General features: G+C 42.2%; 1 protein-coding gene across 4 annotated transcripts in view; it reads left to right on the plus strand.

The window, feature by feature from the left end:
* Positions 1-22,323, plus strand: part of UBN2 (ubinuclein 2) — a 68,950-nt gene that overhangs the window by 31,393 nt on the left and 15,234 nt on the right. For all 4 annotated transcript variants that reach the window (XM_060196660.1, XM_060196661.1, XM_060196658.1 and 1 more), the window contains exons 3-10: positions 4,729-4,830; positions 7,921-8,058; positions 10,467-10,570; positions 10,886-11,372; positions 16,491-16,561; positions 18,065-18,194; positions 21,034-21,152; positions 21,727-21,840. In XM_060196660.1, coding sequence (XP_060052643.1) covers positions 4,729-4,830; positions 7,921-8,058; positions 10,467-10,570; positions 10,886-11,372; positions 16,491-16,561; positions 18,065-18,194; positions 21,034-21,152; positions 21,727-21,840 — 1,265 coding nt within the window. The remainder of the gene's footprint in view (positions 1-4,728; positions 4,831-7,920; positions 8,059-10,466; positions 10,571-10,885; positions 11,373-16,490; positions 16,562-18,064; positions 18,195-21,033; positions 21,153-21,726; positions 21,841-22,323) is intronic.

A 22,323-nucleotide genomic window follows, 5' to 3' on the forward strand; every position in this document is an offset into this window, starting at 1 on the left:
GTAATTATACTGCACTGGCTTGAAATACTGATTAGCAGGTTAAGCAGGTACTAATGACTCAGTAAGTCATTTTCTGAGTCATTCATTGTGAACTGGGGCACCAGGGAATTGATTTAAAGATGCACCTTCTTCTGTGTAGAAGAATTCAAGTCATTTTAATTTAGAGACTTGTTTTTGTATTTCATCAGATATATTTGTCGTGAAGAAAGTTTAGCTCCAACAAATGCAAAGTTCCAGAGAATTTATCGAATAAGGCTTTAATTCTGTTGTGGGCGTATTCTGGACAAGAATGTTGAAAAGGAGGCCTAATAAGGCTCAAGCATTTTGCTGTGCACATTTAGCCATTTTACTACACACTTCAAGCAATGGGCCTAGGGGATATGACAACAACCGCAATTTCCCATGGCAATTACTGACTGCTTTTACTAGACTTGAGTGTTGCTGAATCTTTTCTAGTGTTGCCTAGATTCTTTGTGCCATTACATTTGCCTGAGTGTGCCCACTACAGTAGAACCCTTTTGTTTTTTCATTATTCCCTAGGTTAATCGCCTAGGCGGCTAGTTCTGTCCTGACCCAAATGTGTTCGCAGGGCAGAAAAGAATCTTTGTTATTTTAAATAGAAAACATCTAGGGTTTAAAACTGAGACTGAGCTGTGAGGGTAGGAGAATTTGGAGAGTAAGATCATTCCAAATAAGGGGAAAACGTGAGGAAAGATTGGCCAGTGTTTGGAGGTGGGGGTGTGGGTTTGTGTGTGGCAGGACTGAATGGATTTAAGTGTCCAAGTTGGAGAAGTTTCAGGGTGGAAAGGGGTTGGGTAGGTACTGTGAGTCAGCATGTAGAAGGCCATTTGATTAATGCTGTATTGGGCTTTGGGATTTACCTAATAAATAGGTGCTTCTGGAACATCTTAAGCAGAATGATAGGAAACAGTTCTTTTGAAATGTAACTAAATGACCGTTGTGTAGGACTATTTGAGAATACACAAGGTGAGGGAGAAGAGGGCCCCACCAGGGCTGAAGTGCTTTATGTGTAGTTTTTTTGTTCTTCTTCTTGTTGTTTTTAACCAGAACGCTGCTCAGCTCTGGCATATGGTGGTGCAGTGGGATTGAACCTGCAGTTTTGGAGCCTAAGGATTGAGAGTCTCTTTGCATAACCATTATTCTATCTACCCCGCCCAGTGTGTAGCTTCCCCCCCTTCAAAAGAATTATGTCAGCCTTAGACTGATGGGACAAGACACCAGACTTCCCTGCTTGAGGCCTCAAAGGTTCCAGGTTCAGTGCTTGACACCTCCATGTACCAGAGCTGAGCAGTGTCGTTAAGGTTGGGGGCTCCAGCTGGCCGGGCTAGCTTCGCGGCAGCAGACAGAGACAACCAGAGACACATGGCTGGGCAGAGAAGCTTTATTCACGAGCGGGCAAACATGTGCTCTCCTGTCTTTCTCCTCTGGCGGCAGAGAGAGACCCTTAAACTAACCACCACACAGATCTCTCCAGCATCCTTCTCTTTACACGGCCGCGCCAAGAACTCTCCAACTACTTAGCATAGGGGGCGGGGAGAAAGAGGGCCCGCGAAACTAGCAAGGGCCAAACCAACAACAGAGCAGAGCTTTGGTCTCTCTCTCATGAGGATAAGTAATTCTTAAAAAACAAAATTATCTTCTAGAAATGTCTCTTTCCCTCTCCTGACTTGGAATTTACATTGTAATTCTGTGCCCTTGTGTGACAGCACCAGTCAGCAGACCTGGCAAATGGGAAACATGACAGTCTGTTGTGTGCGTTGCCTTTATAGGTGTGTCCATATGTGTCTGCATGTTGTGGAAGGTTGCCGACTAGTATTTCTTGAAAGGGATTGTCCATGTTCTGAGATAATACCATTGGTGGTCATAGCAAAACAGGGTGGCCAGCCAGAGTTGGTTTCCAGAATATATCTTGAAATTTACCTAACTTGGTGAAATCTAAAAATAAAGGAACCCACTACATTATCTCATATCATGAGTTGTAGTAGTAATGGGGTAGCATTGTTTTGTTCACTATAAGAAATTTTTTTTTTTTTTTTAAAAAAAGCATGTAGTATAGTCGTAGCCTTTAGGCCGCTACGCCCCTTTTAATGGCTGTGTAATACAAGTGCAACAGTTTATCTGGGTTACCTTTGCAGAATCGCCAAGTAAGACCAGCAGTTTCCCCTGGGGCACTGGAATAAACCACCATTTCTTTGCAGGGAAGTGAGTTGCAGCATTTACTTTAAGAGTCAGACTGCACAGAACTTACCTGTCTTTAACCACTTGAATCACACCCCTCTGGGGGTCTCGTGTTCTGTACCTTATGCTTGCTGCAGGGTTCACTCTGACTCAGTTACAGGCATGTTGGTAGGCAGGGTCCTTATCACCAGTTACTGTCTCTCTTCTTCATTCTCTTCTCCCTCATCCGCCAAAAGATTTAGCCAGTAGTCAGGAAGGTGCTACATGCTTAGAAAGTGCAGCTGGGGGAGTCGGGCGGTATTGCAGCGGGTTAAGCACACGTGGCATGAAGCACAAGGACCGGCATAAGGATCCGGGTTCGAGCCCCTGGTTCCCACTTGCAGGGGAGTCACTTCACAATCGATGAAGCAGGTCTGCAGGTGTCTGTCTTTCTCTACCCCTCTGTGTCTTCCCCTCCTCTCTCCATTTCTCTCTGTCCTGTCCAACAACGACGACATCAATAACTACAACATAAAAAAACAAGGGGCAGGAAAAGGGAATAAATAATTTTTTTTTAAAAAAGTGCAGTTGGATTTAAGTGAGTAAATTTGCATATCTGAAAGGAATTTGGGAGAGTGAGCCAAATACTTCTTCCAAAAGTACCACATAATGCTTCTTAACTTACCACACTACTTAGAAAGAGGCGTATATGTGATGTAACCTTTAGAGCACAGGTACAAGTTCTTTATACTGTAACCAACCAGAGCTGAAAGTCTCCATAAAGCATGACGTAAGTGATGGAGCCGGTACTGGTTACTGCATTTTTATTTTATTTTATTATTTAAAAAAGAAACTTCTGGGGGTCGGGCGGTGGCGCAGTGGGTTAAGCGCATGTGGCGCAAAGCACAGGGACCGGCATAAGGATCCCAGTTCGAGCCCCCGGCTCCCCACCTGCAGGGGAGTCGCTTCACAGGCGGTGAAGCAGGTCTGCAGGTATCTATCTTTCTCTCCCCTTCTCTGTCTTCCCCTCCTCTCTCCATTTCTCTCTGTCCTATCCAACAACGAATTGCGTCAACAAGGGCAATAATAATAACCACAACGAAGCTACAACAAGGGCAACAAAAGGGGGAAAAAAAATGGCTCCAGGAGCGGTGGATTCATGGTGCAGGCACCGAGCCCAGCAATAACCCTGGAGGAGGAAAAAAAAAAAAGAAACTTCTTTATAGGGTTGGGTGGTGGTACACCCAGTAAAGCACACAAGTTAACGTGCTTGAAGACTTGGGTTCAATTCCCCCCCCCAGGAATGGAGGAAGCTTCATTCTGTGTCTCTATCAGAATAGAGGAAGAAAAAAAGGGGGGTTGAGAAAGAAGTGGTGGAGTTGTGCAGATACTGAACCCTCATTCATAACCCTGGCAGAAAAAAATCGACACCTAACCACTTCTGTATTTTGAAAGAATTGAGAGGCTTTAAGAAGTTGTATATAGAGTTGAGAGACCCGTTCTGCCCATCACTAGTTTCTCTCAGTGGCAGTGTTTTACATACTGTAGTTTCAAAATTCAGGAAATGACACAACACAATGCAGTTATTGCAGATACCTTTTCTTGTAGGTTCAGTTGAATAATTCTGTGGTATTAAAAAAGAAAGGTTTTTGAGGTGGGGGTAGATAGCATAATGGTTATGCAAAGAGACTTTTGTGTCCAAGGCTCCAAAGTCCCAGGTTCAATCTCCCATACCACCATAAGTAGGAGCTGAGCAGTGCTCTGGTATAAAAAAAGAAAAAGAAGAGAAAAGAATTTTAAGAATCTGGTTGTAAATAAAAGTTGTAAGTTAATACAGCATCCCCCTAAGTCCACGCTCGTTATTATTTGTTTAGCATATGCACCGCAGCTAAGGAGCCAGCATTGAAGCCTGGGTGTTCATTAAAGGCCACACTTAGTGCATAGTTGGCCAGATTTCTCCTGGGTTCCTTTGCAGGGTACATTGGTCATCATGTCCTTCCATCAGTTGTTTGTAAAGTGTCCCTCTTTTTTGGCTCATCTTCTGATTACGTTAGTGTCACAGGCTTTTGAGAGAAGGCCTGCTAAGGTAATGTGTTAGATAGTGCATCGTGTCAAGGTGCACACCCTCCATGTGATTTCCCACTGTTGCTGTTGACCTTAAATTAAACTCCTGCCTAACATCCTGATGGTCACATTTCTCACTGCAAAGTGACTTTATTTGGGACCGGCTTGGTGGTGTACCTGGTACAATGTGCAAGGAGCTGGGTTCAAGCTCCCAGTCCCCACTTGCAAGGGGAAAGCTTCACAATGGGCGAAGTAGGTCTGCATGTGTCTCTGTCTCTCTCCCCTCCCCCTCTAAATTTCTTGATGTCCTATCAAGTTAAACATAAAATAAGTTATAAAAATAAAATAAAGTGACTTGGTACACTCTCCTGGTGGCAAGTCCTGAAGTGCTGTGGCCATCAGTACATGTTGTTTGGTGGTATTCTAACAGGTGTTATTTACTTTATAGAAACAACGTGAGTACTGAATTCATCTGGTCTTTTGCAGGGTGGGAAGCCACGTAAACACAGGAAGGATCGACTGCAAGATTTGATTGATATAGGTTTTGGCTATGACGAGACAGACCCATTCATTGATAATTCAGAGGCTGTGAGTAGTGCATCTTTAATATGACACTATTTCTTTGTTTTGGAGGGTACTAGTAGTTAAGAGTAAAAAAAAGGACAAAAAACATTTCAGTGAATGTTTTTTTTTATATTGATGTGTTTGACTATTAATGATTTGCATCTCAATTGTTTCGAGTTTCAACTTCTTATAAATAATTAAGCCTCTTTCTACATTTATCTTGGTATACCTGAGTAAATATAGCACTAAAATTTATTGACAAAAGGTGTTTGCATCTTGCATTTTTGTTGGTATCACCAGACCTAGGCAGGTGTATTTTGAAGTGATTTCCAGCAAAGAACCATGCAGTTTTGAAGATTGAAACTACAGGGTTGAAGTGAACCTGGCAGATGACTGCTTTAAAAAAATTTTTTTTTAATTTCTTTATTGGTGAATTAGTCTAGTCAACAATGAAAAACAATAGTTTGTACATTCGTAACATTTCTCAGTTTTCCACATAACAATTCAACCCCCCATTAAGTCCTCTTCTTATCATGTTCCGTCATTTTTTTTTTTAAAGGAAACATTGACATTGTATCCCTCTTATCATAGGATAAGAGGGATACAACTCTATACAATTTCTACCATCAGAACTTCCTGTCCCATCCCCTCCCCTGATAACTTTCCTATTCTTTAGCCCTCTGGGAGTATGGACTCAAGGTCATTGTGGGGTGCAGAAGGTCTGGCTTCTATAATTGCTACCCGGCTGAACATGTGCGTTGACAGGTCGATTCATACTCCCAGCCTGTCTCTCTCTTTCCCTAGTGTGGTGGGGCTCTGGGGAATTGGAGCTCCAGGACACATTGGTGGGCTGTTTGTCCAGGGAAGTCTAGTTGGCATCATGCTAGCATCTGGACCTTGTTGGCTGAAAAGAGAGTTACCATATAAAGCCAAACAAATTGTTGATTAATCATGAATCTAAAGGCTGGAATAGTGCAGATGAAGAGTTGGGGGGGGGCTTTGTTTTGTAGATAGCTAGTAGGCATATTTTTTTATTTCAAAGGGCCTGTAGTTATACTAGTTTATTTTTTTAATATTTATTTATTTCCTTTTTGTTGCCCTTGTTGTTTTTATTGTTGTTTAATTATTATTATTGATGTTGTTTTGGATAGAACAGAGAGAAATGGAGAGAGGAGGGGAAGACAGAGAGGGGAGAGAAAGACAGAAACTTGCAGACCTGCTTCACTGCCTGTGAAGTTATTCCCCTGCAGGTGGGGAGCCGGGGGCTTGAACTGGGATCGTTATTTCCAGTCCTTGCACTTTGCTTAACCCACTGCGCTACTGCCCAACTCCCCTACTAGTTATCCCCCCCCCCCAGCCTGAAATCTGAAATGCAGGTGGATCCAGGTTATTGTCTGGGGAAATGATGTTACGTCATTCTTTTTATATACTGCTGCCAACCCTTACTACAATGAGAGTAGTTCAATGCCAGACTGTATAGCCAGTCTATTTTGGTTAGGGCTTAAAGCTTTTTTCTCCAAATCCTCATTTATGAAAGGAGGTTGGAAGTGGAGTTGAGAGATCGTTTAAGGGCTGTACCAGGCCACTGACCACACAGCAAACGCACTGAGTCCACACTTTATGTGCTCTGACATCCTCTATACTGTTCGGTGATTACCTAGGATATTAGAAAGTGACAGCACAGTGACTGTTCGACCATCCCAAACATGGAACATCCTTTTTATTTTTATTTTATTCCCAGAGCACTGCTCAGCTCTGGCTTATGGTGGTGCAAGGGTTTGAACCTGTGACTTTGGAGCCTCAGGCATGAAAGTCTGTTTGCATAACCATTATGCTATCTATCCCTGCCCAGAACATCCTTTTATGATAGTGTTCAAGGGTTGTGTTGTTGTTGCTTGTTTGTATTGCTGCTGGGGCCTTGTGCCAGCAGGAATCCATTGCACATGGCAGACTTCTTTGCTAAAGAGAGAGATGAGAGAGACACTACAGTATGGCATCATTGTGCATGGAGCTTCCCCTTGGTGCCTTTTGCATGGTGTTTTCTCTGTGATTTTGCGGGCTGAAACTTGGGTCTTTGAGCCTGGTAAAGTGTGCACTCCTGCATGCGCTATTCCCCCACCCTTACAGTGCTTGGTTTTATAGATGGTGAGGAGGAAGAGAGCCAAAGGACAGCTTCCCAGCATGCAACATGGGGTGTCCTGTCATACTTCAACATTATCTTGATTATTATTATCTGGGCTTAAACTCATTTGCCATGCCAGAAAACCCATTTTGTGGAAGTAAGATATTGACTGTGCCAAAAAGGTTGCCAAGGACTCTGTTCTGACTGATTGGCCCAAGAGAATTAAGTAAAGAATGAATTGGCAGGGCCAGTGGTGGCGCACCTGGTTAAGCACACACATTGCAGTGCACAGGACCCAGGTTCAAGCCTTTGGTCCCCACTTCAGGGAGAAATCTTCATGAGTAGTGAAGCAGGGATGCAGGGGTCTCTCTGTTTCTTTCCTTCTCTATCTTCCTTTCCCTCCCCTCTCAATTTCTCTCTGTCTCTATCCAATAATAAATAGATATATTTTTTAAAGACTTAAAAAAAAAAAAAAGAATGGTTGTAGGATTGGGCTAAAGCTCACCTGGTATAGAGCATGCCTTGCTGTGTGTAAGGACCCAGGTTTGTGCCCTGACACCACATGAGAACACTCCATGGCAACAGGGGGAACTTCGTGATCAGTGTTGTGGTGGCTCCTTCTATTTCTGTCTCCATCTGAAGTTAAAGGAGAGATGGAGAGAAGTCCACCAGGAATAGTTTAATCATGCACATGTTAGGCACTAGTGGGCCAAAGATAAGAGAAATAGCAGTGAGGTGCCTTACATTTTTCTTAGTTGGTAATACATTCAGAACTTGCTTTACTGCTCACTCAGATCACTATAGAGAAATTCCAAGTGGTTAGAACTCATTTTCATTGTGTCGTCTTTTTTCTAAATTTATTCCACAAACATCCTTTTTCACAGTTTTATAGTTAGGATTTAAGGAAGGTGTTAATGTGGTAATTGGAGTTCTTTGAGATAATTTCTTTAAAAGACAGAAAATAATCTGAAATCTTCCCCCCCCCATTCTAGTATGATGAATTAGTTCCTGCTTCTCTCACAACAAAATATGGAGGCTTTTATATTAACACTGGCACTCTGCAGTTTCGCCAAGCTTCTGATACTGAAGAGGAAGAAGTTACAGACAACCAAAAGCACAAGCCACCCAAAGTGAGTTTATCCAACATTGCAGTAGTAATGGGAGTGTTCAATCCATAGCATATATATGTTTTATTTTTTTATTATTTATTTTCCCTTTTGTTGCCCTTGTTTTTTATTGATGTTGTAGTTATTATTATTGTTGTTGTTGCTGCTGTCGTCATTGTTGGATAGGACAGAGAGGAAAGGAGAGAGGAGGGGAAGACACCTGCAGACCTGCTTCACAGGCCTGTGAAGCCACTCCCCTGCAGGTGGGGAGCCAGGGCTCGAACCGGGATCCTTACGCTTCACTGCACTACCGCCTGACACCCCCCCCCCCTTTATTCCTGTGATACTGAGGAATGAATCTAAGGCTTCGTGCATGTGTGATACTGCCTAGCAGATGCCCAGACTCACCTTTTATCATGTAGGGGTATATGTACATGTAGATGTATATGTATATGCATAGATGGAGCGAGGAGATGGACACCAAAACACTGTGCCACCATCCATGGTGCCCTCACATGGCACTGAGGATCAAATCCAGGGCCTCTGCACAGTAAGATATGTGCTTTATTAGCTGAGCCCATGCAGTCTGTATTTTGAAGTTTGACAGTTCTGGTGAAAGTCTTTGGCCCATACTTCAAAAAATACTTAGCTAAGGACAGTCAATTCAGTTCTCAAATATAGAGTCTATAGATTACTTTAGAAATTACATCTGAGTAGGTAACCAGTATCAACAGTCATTTCTAATCCAAATCTTTTTTTTTTTTTATTAATTTTATTTTTGAGAGAGACGCAGAGAGAGAGAGAGAGAGAAACACCAGAGCACTGCTCAGCTCAGGCTTATGGTGGTGCGGGGGATTGAACCTGGGACTTAGGAGCCTCAGGCATGAGAGTCTGTTTGCATAACCATTATGCTGTCTCCCCCGCCCACTCTAATCCAAATCTTAATCCATCCTTGAAATTTATCATTACCTCCCCAATCAGCAGATTAAGATAAATGCACACATAGTGAGACCAAATTTCCAAGAAAATAAAATTCCACTATGGCATAAATATATATTTCTCCCCTTCCATTCAATTTTTTTTCCCTTAATATTACTTCCCAATTAAAAACAACATTATTTTTAAAGGAATTTCTTTGTTTTCTTTTGTTTAATATTTATTTATTTTCCCTTTTTGTTGCCCTTGTTGTTTTATTGTTGTACTGATTATTATTGTTTTTATTGATGTCTTTGTTGCTGGATAGGACAGAGAGAAATGGAGAGAGGAGGGGAAGACAGAGAGGGGGAGAGAAAGATAGACACCTGCAGACCTGCTTCACTGACTGTGAAGTGACTCCTCTGCAGGTGGGGAGCTGGGGGCTTGAACTGGAATCCTTAAGCCGGTCCTTGTGCTTTGCGCCACCTGCGCTTAACCCCTGTGCTACCGCCCAACTCCCCATCCATTCAATTTTAAAGCATGAAATTAACTATAAATCACTAAACAATGGCTAGCCTTGTACAATTCCTTATAGACATATAGCTGTGGCTCAAGAACAAATAAAAAAATATGTGGGAGTCGGTAGCGCAGTGGGTTAAGCGCACGTGGTGTAAAGGGCAAGGACTGTTGGAAGGATCCTGGTTCAAGCCCCTGGCTCCCCACCTGCAGGGGAGTCGCTTCACAGGCAGTGAAGCAGGTCTGCAGGTGTCTATCTTTCTCTCCCTCTCTCTGTCTTCCGCTCCCCTCTCCATTTCTGTCTGTCCTAGCTAACAATGACGACATCAGTAACAACAATAATTTCAACAACAATATATGAAAAAGATTAAGGAAAAGGGAGGGAGGATGGGACGAAGAAAACATGTTGTAGTAGTTGGGGAGATGAATGACCAAGTGGTAGAGCACAGGACTTAAACTGGTTCAATCACCACCGCTGTCTGAGCTAAGTTAATTATTCTGGCCGCTCTTTCTCACTCCCATGAAATAAATCAGTCTTTTAAAAATGTATTTCAAGGGGAGTTGGGCAGTAGCGCAGCAGGTTAAGCACAGGTGGCGTGAAGTGCAAGGACCAGCGCAAGGATCCTAGTTTGAGCCCCCGGCTCCCCACCTGCAGGGGAGTCGCTTCACAAGCGGTGAAGCAGGTCTGCAGGTGTCTGTCTTTCTCTCCCCCTTTCTATCTTCCCCTCCTCTCTCCACTTCTCTCTGTCCTGTCCAACAACAACAACATCAATAACAACAACTACAACAATAAAACAACAAGGGCAACAAGAGGGAATAAATAAATAAAAATAAAATTTAAAAAAAAAAGTATTTCAAGGCCCCACTACAGGTGACTAAATGGGAATACTACTCATAGGGAATACAAATCTGCATTGTCACTGAAATTTGATTACTGGTTTGATACCAACAGAGTCAGGCATTGATTCTTAGATAAATCATTCATCCTTTATTTTTTGTAGATTCCCAAAATAAAAGAAGATGATATTGAGATGAAGAAGCGGAAGCGGAAAGAGGATGGGGAAAAGGAGAAGAGGCCACGGAAAAAAGTATCCAAACAAATAGGGTACGTGAGATTAGACATAGTAAAGGGGACTAGTGTCTTGGTAGGACTGTGTCCTCCTTTAGAAAGAAGGTGGGGCCAGGCTTTGCATGCCCAAGGTTCCAACCGAGATTCTGGGTTCAATCCCCAGCATCACCATAAAGCAAAGCTGAGCAGTGCTCTAGTGTGTGTGTGTGTGTCTCTCTCTCCCTCTACCTCTCCCTCTCCCTCTCCCCCCTGTGTGTGTGTATCTCATAAATGAATACATATTTATGAAAGAAAGATCGTCCATTAAAAAAAAGTCATACCCAGCCTAACAGGTTACATTTTTCTTCACAGAGTTGTGGCTCTAAATTCACACAAGTCTGAAAAAAAGAAGAAACGTTACAAGGACTCAATTGCTCTAGCTGCCATGATTCGAAAATTTCAGAAAGAGAAAGATGCGTTAAAGGAGTCTAACCCCAAAGTCCCAGTGAATGTAGCCACCCCGCCGCTGAATAAGCCCCCCTCCACTGCTGCAATTTTGGGAAACGATGTGTCGGACTTAAATCTTGGCAGTGCTGATCCAGACCTCCCCCTCTTTGTTAGCACAAATGAACATGAACTGTTTCAGGAAGCTGAAAATGCCCTGGAGATGCTCAATGATTTTGACCTTGACCGATTACTGGATGTGGCCTCCAATGGGAGCCCTCTCTCTGAGTCAGGGGGGGAGAACGGGACCCACACCCCGTCAGCCTGCACCTCTCAGGGTATACCCAAAGTGGTGCCCACACTGCCAGAGGGGCTGCCTGTTCTTCTAGAAAAACGAATCGAAGACCTCCGTGTAGTAAGTCTGACAATATTTTTTTCCTTTTTAAGTTCTACATTTGCTCCACGAACTTAATAACTAATGATTTTATTTCATTCATTCATTTATTTGTTGTTGTTGGATACGACAGAGAAATGGAAAGAGGAGGGGATACACAGGGGGAGAAAAAGATAGACACCTACAGACCTGCTTTACCGCTTGTGAAGAGACCATCCCACAGGTGGGAAGCGGGAGGCTCAAACCTGGATCCTTACGCTGGTCCTTGCACTTTGCACCATGACCACTTCACTTGCTACGCTACCGCCCAGTCCCCACAACTAATGATTTTATAAAAGATAAAGTAATCTCCAAGTCCAATACTTGTATTAACAAGATTCTGGGAATAAGCCCAGGGCCTCAAGCATGTGTGATACCACTGCTGAGTAACCCACCCCAGGCTGGTTGTCTTGATTAAGGAGAGAGTACAGGAAGGAAGACACAACGCTACCACTCCACCATCTGTGGGGCTCTAGTGCTGTCATGCATGGTACTTCTGTGAGGAACCAGGACTCAAATTCAGTGCTTTGGCACATACACTAGCTGGTGAGCTATCTCCTGGCCCAGTAGCAGCTATTTCATATTTTCTGTTTTCCGTTAGGTAATGGTTGTATGCTTTTGCCATTATACCTTAAATAGAATTATATGTGACTAGTTAAAACGGGAATGTAATTGTTTTCTGCAGAGGCTTCCTAAAGACAACATTTTGTAGGCTACTTGACTCATGTCATGACAATAGAGGGTCCCAGGCTCAACCCCCAGCACCACCATAAATCAGAGCTGAGCAGTGCTCTGGTTAAAAAGGAAATAGTAGGGATGTAGGAGTGAGTTGTAACATTGCAGGAGTGTCCCAGAGCTTGGCGTGAACGATTGCGGTGTCTGTTTGTTGTAGTCACTTTAGTAAGCCGCCCCTTCCAGCAGGCTAGCAGCCTTGCCTGGTGTGTCCTGTGCTCCCCTAGGACAAACATAAGAGTGGAGTTTTTTTTTTTACCTCTAGAATGTGATAATAGATCCCTCTCCAGATCACCTTTGACTCATAATCTTCATTCCAGATAATCATAGCACTTCTACATGTCATCTCATGGAGATAATCTTTTTACTTAAAATATGCCAAACCTAATTTAAAAAGTCTTTTTTTTACATTAGCATGTTTGAATCCATGCCTTATTTTATTTTATTTTTTTTGTTTGTTTTTTTGTTTTTGTAGTTTTTTCCCTGGTTACAGAAATAATACACATAGCACAATAAACATTTCATACTTGGGGGAAATGCCCCATGGCTTGTCATTTCTACCCTCCAACAGCCTAGTGAGAACGGTAGCAAGAGATATTCCACTCTAGAGGTGGGGAAACTCGGATTCATAAAGATAAAGTAACTGCTGCCCTCTGAGCCAGTTTTTTATTTATTTTATTCATCGACAGAGAGGGAGAGAGCTACCATAGTCCTGGTGCTTTAGGCTCTTGCACCTGGGCAGCACTCCCAGCGAAGGCATGTGCCCTCCCCAGTGAGTCATCTCTCCAGTTCCATTCATTCACTCAGTCTACACAGCTGGCCGGTAATGGGTATATTTCGGTCCTGTAGCAGTTGGTCATATCTCCTATACCCACAACAGACATCTGGCTCTGTAGTAGCCATGCCAGGACTCCAAACTGCTGCCCCATAGACCCTTAACTGGGGATTACCTGTAGGACTCCTCTTTCACTTACTGATAGATACCTATGTATCTATTGTAGGTTTTTTTGTTATTGTTAGCTTGTTGTCTTCAAAGATATCGACTAAAATGCTCATATACACTCTGGTTTCTCTTCAGATCACATAAATCTTTTGCCTTTTGCTAAGATGCTCATACGTATAGTGAAATTCTTTTTGCTCTCCTCTCACTCTGTAGCTTTTTCTATTCAACTTCTGAACTTTTTTTGTGATAAAAAATCTGAATTTGGGAGTCGGGCAGTAGCACAGCGGGTTAAACGCACGTGGTACAAAGCACAAGGACCGGCATAAGGATCCCGGTTCGAGCCCCTGGCTCCCCAACTGCAGGGGAGTCGCTTCACAAGCGGTGAAGCAGGTCTGCAGGTGTCTATCTTTCTCTCCCCCTCTTTGTCTTCCCCATCTCTCTTCATTTCTCTCTGTCCTATCTAACAATGACGGCATCAATAACAACAACAATAACAACTACAACAACAGTTAAAAAACAACTAGGGCAACAAAAGGGAAAATAAATATTAAAAAATTAAGAAAGAAAGGGAGTCGGGCTGTAGCGCAGCGGGTTAAGCGCAGGTGGCGCAAAGCACAAGGACCGGCATAAGGATCCCGGTTCGAACCCCGACTCCCCACCTGCAGGGGAGTTGCTTCACAGGCGGTGAAGCAGGTCTGCAGGTGTCTGTCTTTCTCTCCTCCTCTCTGTCTTCCCCTCCTCTCCATTTCTCTCTGTCCTAAAAAAAAAAAAAATTAAGAAAGAAAAGAAAGAAAGAAAGAAAGAAAGAGAGGAACAGACAGACACACCAGAGCACGGACAAAGAGAAATTGGCTATTCTGAGCTCTGGTCTGTGGTTGCCAGGGATTGGACCTAGGGCCTCTGAGGCCTGAGGCATGCAAGTCCTATGTTCTGACACTGCTTATTTCCCTGACCCTTTGACTTCCTCTATTTCCTTAAAGTTCAGTTTTCTTTTTCTTTCTTTTTTTCTTTATTTACTTTTTAAATGAGAGAGATACAGAGGGAGAACTAACAGAACACTACTCAGCTCTGGTTTATGGTGGTGCTGGGGATTGAACCAGGGATCTTAGAGCCTCAGGCATGAAAGTCTTTTGCAGAAAACCACTATTCTGTCACCCCACCCTAAAGTTCAGTTTTCATTCTGGCTTTCTTCCTGTAAATGTTGCTCTCCACTGCTTCCCCAAATCCTTTCTTTCTAAGAAGAGCTAAGGCAGGTCTCCCACATTTTCTTCCCTGCTTGTAACATTTAGAAATTGTCAAACTATGTGGTCAAGGCAGTATAGTTTGCTCCAATTAACAAACCGATGGATATGGGCTCTTGATGTTTGCCATGTAATAGATTTCAAGGGAAGCTTTATCTTTTATGGTTTCCACCATAAGCTTGCTTATGGCATAATCTCTTGGTTTTGTCTCCCTTATTCCTAGTCATCAGATTAATGTGACAAACATAACGATAGCCTTAGGCTTACTGGAATCGTTTTTGCTTATCCCTTGATAAAAACTGGGGCTAATTACTTCACTGCTACCAACTAGGTAGAATCCAGATTGGCTGTAGTCAGGTGTGTGTCTGTGCATGGTGGCAGCATTGCACAGTTGAAGTCACAAAGCTTCTGGTCTAGATCCTGGATCCACCACCACTTGTTAGCATTGTGATTTAGGGCCTGTCTCATGATCTCTGTAAGATTTAGGTTGCATGGCCCAAACGGTGGTGCAGTGGAGAAGATATTAGACTCTTCAAGCATGAGTTCCCGAGTTCAATCCTGGCCACATCACATGTGCCACAGTGGGCTGTGTGGGTGTGTGTCTCTCACTCTCTGTCATTAATAAATACATCTAAAAATTTTTAGCCTGCTTATTTGTGGAAATGGGCTATCATGCCAATGTCTTTGGCTATTATGAGGATTAAATTGGGTAATGATACAAAACGTGGATTGTCAGGTATATTGTAGGTAATATTCACTATAGAATGTGAGCCATTGTGATCCGGGAGGTGGCGCAATGAACTCTCAAGCATGAGGTCCTGAGTTCAACTCACGGCAGCACATGTACCATTGTGATGTCTGGTTCTTTCTCTCCTCCTATCATTCTCATTAATAAATAAAATATTTAAAAAGAAAGTGAGCCATCTGCTTTCACTTATCTTGAGATCACAACAGGCATGATGAACTAACCTGTGGTTGACCAGAGTACACAGACACCCATATGTAGCACTGGAAACTCTTACATGTGTGATTTTGTGAATTTAGAAAGTCTGAGAAAACTTAAATAATGGACAAAAGAGGAAATAATTGGGACTGGGGAAACAGCATAATGGTTATGCAAAAAAAAAAAAAAAAAAAAAGCATTTCAAGCTTGAGGCTCTGAGGTCCCAGGTTAAATCCCCAGCATCACTATAAGCCAGAACTGAGCAGTGTTCTGGTCAAAAAAAAAGAGGAAATAATGGTAGCCAGGGAGGTGAGTCAGCAGAGAGAGTGCAAGTTTCGTGGTATTTGTTTGGTTTTGATTATATTTTTATGATTGGATAGAGACAGAAAAATTGAAGAGGAGGTAGAGAGGGAAAGAGAAAGAGATGCCTGCAGCCCTGTTTCACCATTCATGATGCTTTCACCCCATAGGTGTGGACCAGGGGTTTGAACCTGGATCCTTGAGCACTGTAGTATGAGTGCTTGCTTAACCAGGTACACCACTGCCTGGCCAGTGTTTTTTTTTTTTAATATTTATTTATTCCTTTTTGTTGCCCTTGTCGTTGTTGTTGGATCAGACAGAGAGAAATGAAGAAAGGAGGGGAAGACAGAGAGGGGGAGAGAAAGACAGACCTCTGCAGACCTGCTTCACTGCTTGTGAAGTGACTCCCCTGCAGGTGGGGAGCCAGGGGCTCGAACCGGGATCCTTACGCAGGTCCTTGCGCTTTGGGCCACCTGCACTTAACACACTGCGCTTCTGCCTGACTCCCCTGTGTTTGTTTTTGTGAAGAGGGGCTGGGAGTTAGCTTGCCCAGTAGAGAGTGCATGCTTGACCAAAGGGCTCCTGGCTACCAAATGGGAGCACCATGCAAAGCAGAAGAGGTGCTGTGGTTTCTCTCCTTTTGTTTTTTTGTTTCTCATTCCCTATATAGGAAAAAGGAAAGAATTCACTAGGAACAGTGGAATCACCTAGGTATGAAGCCCCCACTGCAAAATAAATTCACAAATGCTGTTTTACATACTAAGTTTTGTTTCAGTGTAGTTTATTTGCCTGCTTACATCAGGTCCTAAGCTGGGTATAGAGTATACACAGTAAAACGAAAACCCCACCCTCAGGGAGCTTGTCTATCTTCATAGACAGTGGACACATAGACATTTAATGTGTTTATTGAGAGTTATTTTGATGATCTTATGTCTCTCTAGGCTGCCAAACTTTTTGATGAAGAAGGAAGGAAAAAGTTCTTTACACAGGATATGAATAATATTCTTCTGGAGTAAGTAATTGCCTTCTTAAGTTAAAAAACAAACAAACAAAAAAAACCTTCAAATTACTTAAACCTTAAGGAGTCTCTTGAGATTTTATTTTTATTTTTATTTTTTAAAATACTTTATTTATTAATGAGAAAGAGCCAGACATCACTCTGGTACATGTGCTGCTGGGAATTGAACTCAGGACCTCATGCTTGAGAGTCCGATGCTTTATTCACTGTGCCACCTCCCGGACCACGTCTCTGGAAATTTTAACCCCGAGGGCATAGAGATGTTGAGGAATTGAATAACCTCATGTTAGCTTTTTCCTTTTCGCCTCACAGCATTTGTGATTTATCGACATTTTTTTCTCAGCAAAATTACACCTCTGTTTTAGTTTTCCAGGACCCCATATGGTACTCGAATGCTCCACTATTACAGGCTGAATATTACCTTCCATGAAACCTTTTTTGTGATTAACTTAATAAGAAAATATCTGTCAGGGATTGCTTTCAGTATTTATTTCACATTTGATATAGGTCCATCCTTCCATTATTCAGACTTGGGATAAATCATCCCATTGATACCTACTGAAGTGAATTATTCATACAAACATGAGTGAAGTTTAATGAAGAAAGCATGGTTGGGAAATTGGCTGGTGGCCTCTCAAGAAGACAGAAATTAGATGGGGGAAAGGGTGTATGGCTGGTACAGGTCATATTTTAGTTAGGATAAAGAGTTTGAGAGACAGACACCTGCAGCACTGCTTCACTACTTGTGAAGCCACCTCCTCCACCCCCGTCAGTGGGGATTGGGGACTTGAACCTGGGTCCTTGCACATGGTAACAGGTACACTCAACCAAGTGCACCATCGCCCGGCTCCTACACTATAATTTGTTGAGACATCAACAATTAGACAATTTGCTTCAGAGCAAATCAGAACTTTATGTTGATAGGGATAGTGATGTGAAGGTGTTTTCTAGCCCATTTCCTCACAAAGCCCAGTGTTTGTTTGCTATTGTAAAATAGCAGATGGTTCCAGTATATCTGTGCCCATTGAGAGCTACAATGATCTGATGCTCAGAACTCACTCATAAGAAGCTTGAGACCCACTTAAGAGCATTCCCACATGAATATCAGCTGGGAGAGAGATTTTACTTAGTCAAGGAAGATAGGCGGCTCAGGAAAGTGTGTAGGAGAAGCTTATTGTCACTGAAATCAACATGAACATGTCTGAAACTCAGACTTTTATTACCATGCATTATTTGTTGCTCCAGATGCTTCTTAGCTCTTAGACTTTCTATAGTAACTAACCATTGTAGGTGAAGAAGCAATGAGCTTGCAGATACGGACTTCTGTACTTGTTTGTGCTAAGAAAGTCTGCTTCCAAACTAGACTCAGTGGCGTTTTCTTTAGCTACTTTTTATTAATATTAAAAGACAAAATAAACCACTATCCTTGCCCCCTTAATTTTGGATTGCCACCCAAAAAAGAGTCTGTCTTACTCATTGGTTCTTGTTGTTGGCCAGCATTGAACTGCAGCTGCAGGAGCTGGGCCCCATCATTCGTAGTGGTGTCTATGCGCATCTTGAAGCGTTCGTGCCATGCAATAAAGAAACACTGGTGAAACGGCTAAAGAAACTGCATCTCAACGTCCAGGTAAGAGGAAAGACAGTCATGTCTGCAGCTGAGTTTTAGAATTTGTAAAGCAACTGTTTTCTGTGGCGGAACTTTACACATTCATTTCTGTATGGTCATACTTTATGCGTTGAATAGTTATGAGGTTACTGAAGGTTTGGTAGGTCCCCTGAAAAAAATGGTTAATTTTCCTGTTGTTGAAAAAAGAGGAATAATGTTTTTTCTAAGGCATAGATTCTTAGAGGTAAATTCAGCTGTCCCACAGTTGACACTGCTTTCCCTTAGCATACCATGAGTGGTAGGGAGACAGCTCACTGGCTGATGCCTGCACGAAGCCTCAGCACCCATGGGAGGTGCTGTGGCAGCAGAGGAATCTTTGGTGCTGTGCTGTGCCTCCCTCCAAGTGTGCAGGAGCAAGGCCTTGGCTCCACAAAAATGCCACACAAAAGTAGACAAAACCCCCTGTCATATTTATAAGTTTTTCTTTTTGTCAAATGGATTGTCTGTACAGACAGGCTGCACTGGCATTATGAAGACCAATAGAATCATTGGGTTGCATGTAAATTAAAAGTCACTAATACAGAAACCAGGTGGTGGCATATAGTAATTTGCACACCAGCCCAGGCTTAAGCCCTTGTTTCCATCAGGTTTTGCTGGTTCTCCTTTACTGCTGCCTCACTGAGTGATTGTCTGAGTGTGAGTGTTTCCCTTCACCAGAAACCTAATGCAGTATGACACCAGGAGGTTCCTGAACAGAGTCAAAGTCCATGGGTATTCCACACCATTGGTGCTAATTCCTTTGAATTCATTCATAAGTGTTTTCATTTGTGTGACTTTCATATTTTTAAAGCATTTCTTATATTTTTCTTCATTTTATGTGAATTGATTTTCACTTTTCTAGTTACTCTTAACAACCCATTTACATATATAAACGAGAATACATAGTACAATAACTTGAATGCAATTTATGATAGTATTTCATGACTGTTGGGCAGGAACACAACCAGGAAAGAATAGAAACTGAAAATTTAGCTGATGTTCTTTCTCTCCCATTGCTAATTTTTTTGCCTTTTACCCATATCTGGAGATAGATAAGATGACTTCATTTGCAAGGTTTTATACTACAGAAAAGCCATGCACATAGACTCGTGCAGCTCTGTCATCCCAATCCAAATTCTTGGGAGGGAAAGTCTGATTATACTTTCTTGGCTCCACTTCAACATGGTGGATTCCCACAGCACACTGCCCCCCACTGTGCAGATGGAGTGAGTATGGTGATGGGGTCTGCTGAATTTCTGATACTTAAAACACTCTTTAAATTCAGAAACTACAGTACTTCCACAGGTTAATCCACAAGTGGAGATTACTTTGATTATCAGATGTTTCTGTCCTTTACATTTGGTCCAGATCGCTATATGAGTATTTCACAATTGGCTTATTTACAATTGGTTGACATTTTAAATTCTTCCCAGATGTATAGTCTGTTATAATGTAAAAAGTGTTCACATGGGAGCAGTGCTTGATCCTAGATTTTTTTCTTTTTCACTAATAAGTGTTAGCTAAACATTTGTTTCTAAAATATGCCTGCTATACCATGATTACATTTCTGAAAATCCTACCCTTACTAAAACTATACTTTTTTTAAAGTTATTTTTATTATATTTTATTTTATTGTCTTCAGGGTTATTGCTGGGGTTTGGTGCCTGCACTATGAATCCACTGCTTTTGGAGGCTATTTTTTTCTTTTCTTTTCTTTCTTTCTTTTTTTTTTTTTTTTTTTGAGATTTTATTTATTTATTAATGAGAAACATAGGAGGAGAGAGAAAGAACCAGGCATCACCCTGGTACTATTTTTTCCCTTTTGTTACCTTTGCTATTTATTGTTATTATTGCTGTCCTTGTTGTTGGATAGGACAGAGAGAAATCGAGAGGGGAGGGGAAGATGGGGAGAGAAAGACAGACACCTGCAGATCTGCTTCACCACTTGTGAAGCAAACCCCCTGCAGGTGGGGAGCCGGGGCTCCAACCAGGATCCTTGCATGGGTCCTTGAGCTTCGTGCCATGTGTACTTAACCCGCTGCGCTACCGCCCGGCCCCCACTAAAACCAAACTTTTAAAAAATTATTTTTAGCTTTATTGTTTATTTGAAAGGACAGAGAAAAATTGAAAGGGAGTGGGGATAGAGAAGGAGAAAGGCACCTGCAGTATTCTAGCATATTCTAGCGTGAAGCTCCCCTCCATAGGTGTGTACTGGGGGCTGAACCCAGATCCTTGCTCATGGTAAAATGTGTGCTCGACCAGATGTGCCACCACCCGACCTGACCCTCCCAAAATCACATTTAAAAAGCCATCTTGCCGGTGCAAAAAAAGTACTCTTCCAATGACAATAATAAAGCTGCCCTAAATAGTTACACATATTTTGACACCTTCAAGATAAAGCCAATCAATTGGTTGAATAAGTTGTCAGGTGCCAAGCTACTTGCTTTTCCTTTTGCTCTGAGTACACACAGTCCAGAGTTTCCTAGTTTCCGTTTTCACTTCAGCCTTGACCTTCCACTTGTTTGCAGCACAACACATCTTTAACAGTGAGAGAGTGAACAGGATGCCACATCCTGTTGGTCATCGCCCAAAGCAAATTCAAGTGTTCCAGGGTTCCAGAGTGCTGTCTCCATCACAGCGTGGATCTCCCCATGTGCTTTACTCACTCTGACGAAAGTGTCCATACTCACATCAACGTCTCACATCTATGCTCAATAACAAATGTGTATGTTTCATCTCTCAAGTATCTGCTTGTGAATATGTTCAGGGAAAGAAAATGTTCAGTATGTTCTTCTTGCCACCCCCCACCCCCACGCCTTAGGATGATCGCTTAAGAGAGCCTCTGCAAAAACTGAGACTGGCTGTTAGCAGCGCCATGCCTGAACAGCTCTTTAAATACCAGGAGGACTGCCAGGCTCGTAGTCAAGCTAAGTGTGCCAAGTATGTACCTCTTCATTTTGGAATGCCTTTTCCTTTTGCCATTAGCTGCTAGGGATTGGTCTCAAGTGGACTTCATCACCAAGTTGAAATCCACACACAACATGGAAATGGTGTCATTGAATCTTTTCTCAATGACAGGCTACTTGTCACTCAATTGCTTTGGTGTCTAAAGTAGAAAGGACTGTTGATTTAGAGTACGGGTATGAACAAAGCAAGGGCCGGCATAGTCAGACTCTTCACATGTTGACCAACATGACTGGCTGAGAGAAAGCACAGTATCTGACGATGCAGAAGATGAGTGTTTCTGCCTGTGTGTTCTGTTGTGTTGTTGGAAAAGTCAAGATGCATATTTGCATAGAAAAAGTACCTCATGAGTTTTCCGGCAGCCCAGTAACTTGAAGACCTTGATTAAAATGAACTTTAAAACATATTTTAAATTCAGAGTATTATCCAGAAAGCTAGATTCCTTACTTACCCTGTTAACATTTAGTTGGCAACTTCACTTTTGAGTGTCTGTGGAGCATATTAAAGGCAGTGTTGAGTTAAAACTTCATAAAGTGTTGTTCATTTTTAGGTTGCAGGCAGATGAGGAACGAGAAAAAAATGGGTCTGAGGAAGATGATGATGAGAAACCAGGGAAACGTGTCATAGGACCAAGAAAGAAATTCCACTGGGATGATACCATTAGGTAAAATTTAATCAAAACCTTCACTCAATGAACTAGACAATACTAGTCACATTCCTTTTTAAATAAAAAGGTTGCCTGGCTGATAGAGGTCTCCACTCAAGGCAGACAAAGATCAATGTATATAGGAAACATTGATTCAAGAGAAAATTAAGGAGATAGGAGGTGGTGCACACATTATAATGCACAAGAATCCAGAGTCAAGCCTCCATTCCCTACATGCAGGTAGAAGCTTCATAAGTGGTGAAATAGTGCTGCAGGCCTCTTTATCTCCCCTCTTCCATCTCAGTAAGAGAGAGATTAATTTGGTCCTAAATATCAAAGGAAAATGTAATGCAGTGAATGTGGTATGCTAATCATATATATCTTCATGTCTTATCCTGAATTCTTCAGATATTCCTTTTTAAAATTTTTAAAAATATTTACTTATTTTCCCTTTTGTTGCCCTTATTGTTTCTTGTTGTAGTTATTATTTCTGTTGTTATT

This window comes from Erinaceus europaeus, chromosome 8 (assembly GCF_950295315.1).
Source record: "Erinaceus europaeus chromosome 8, mEriEur2.1, whole genome shotgun sequence".
In the NCBI taxonomy this organism is placed as follows: Eukaryota; Metazoa; Chordata; class Mammalia; order Eulipotyphla; family Erinaceidae; genus Erinaceus; species Erinaceus europaeus.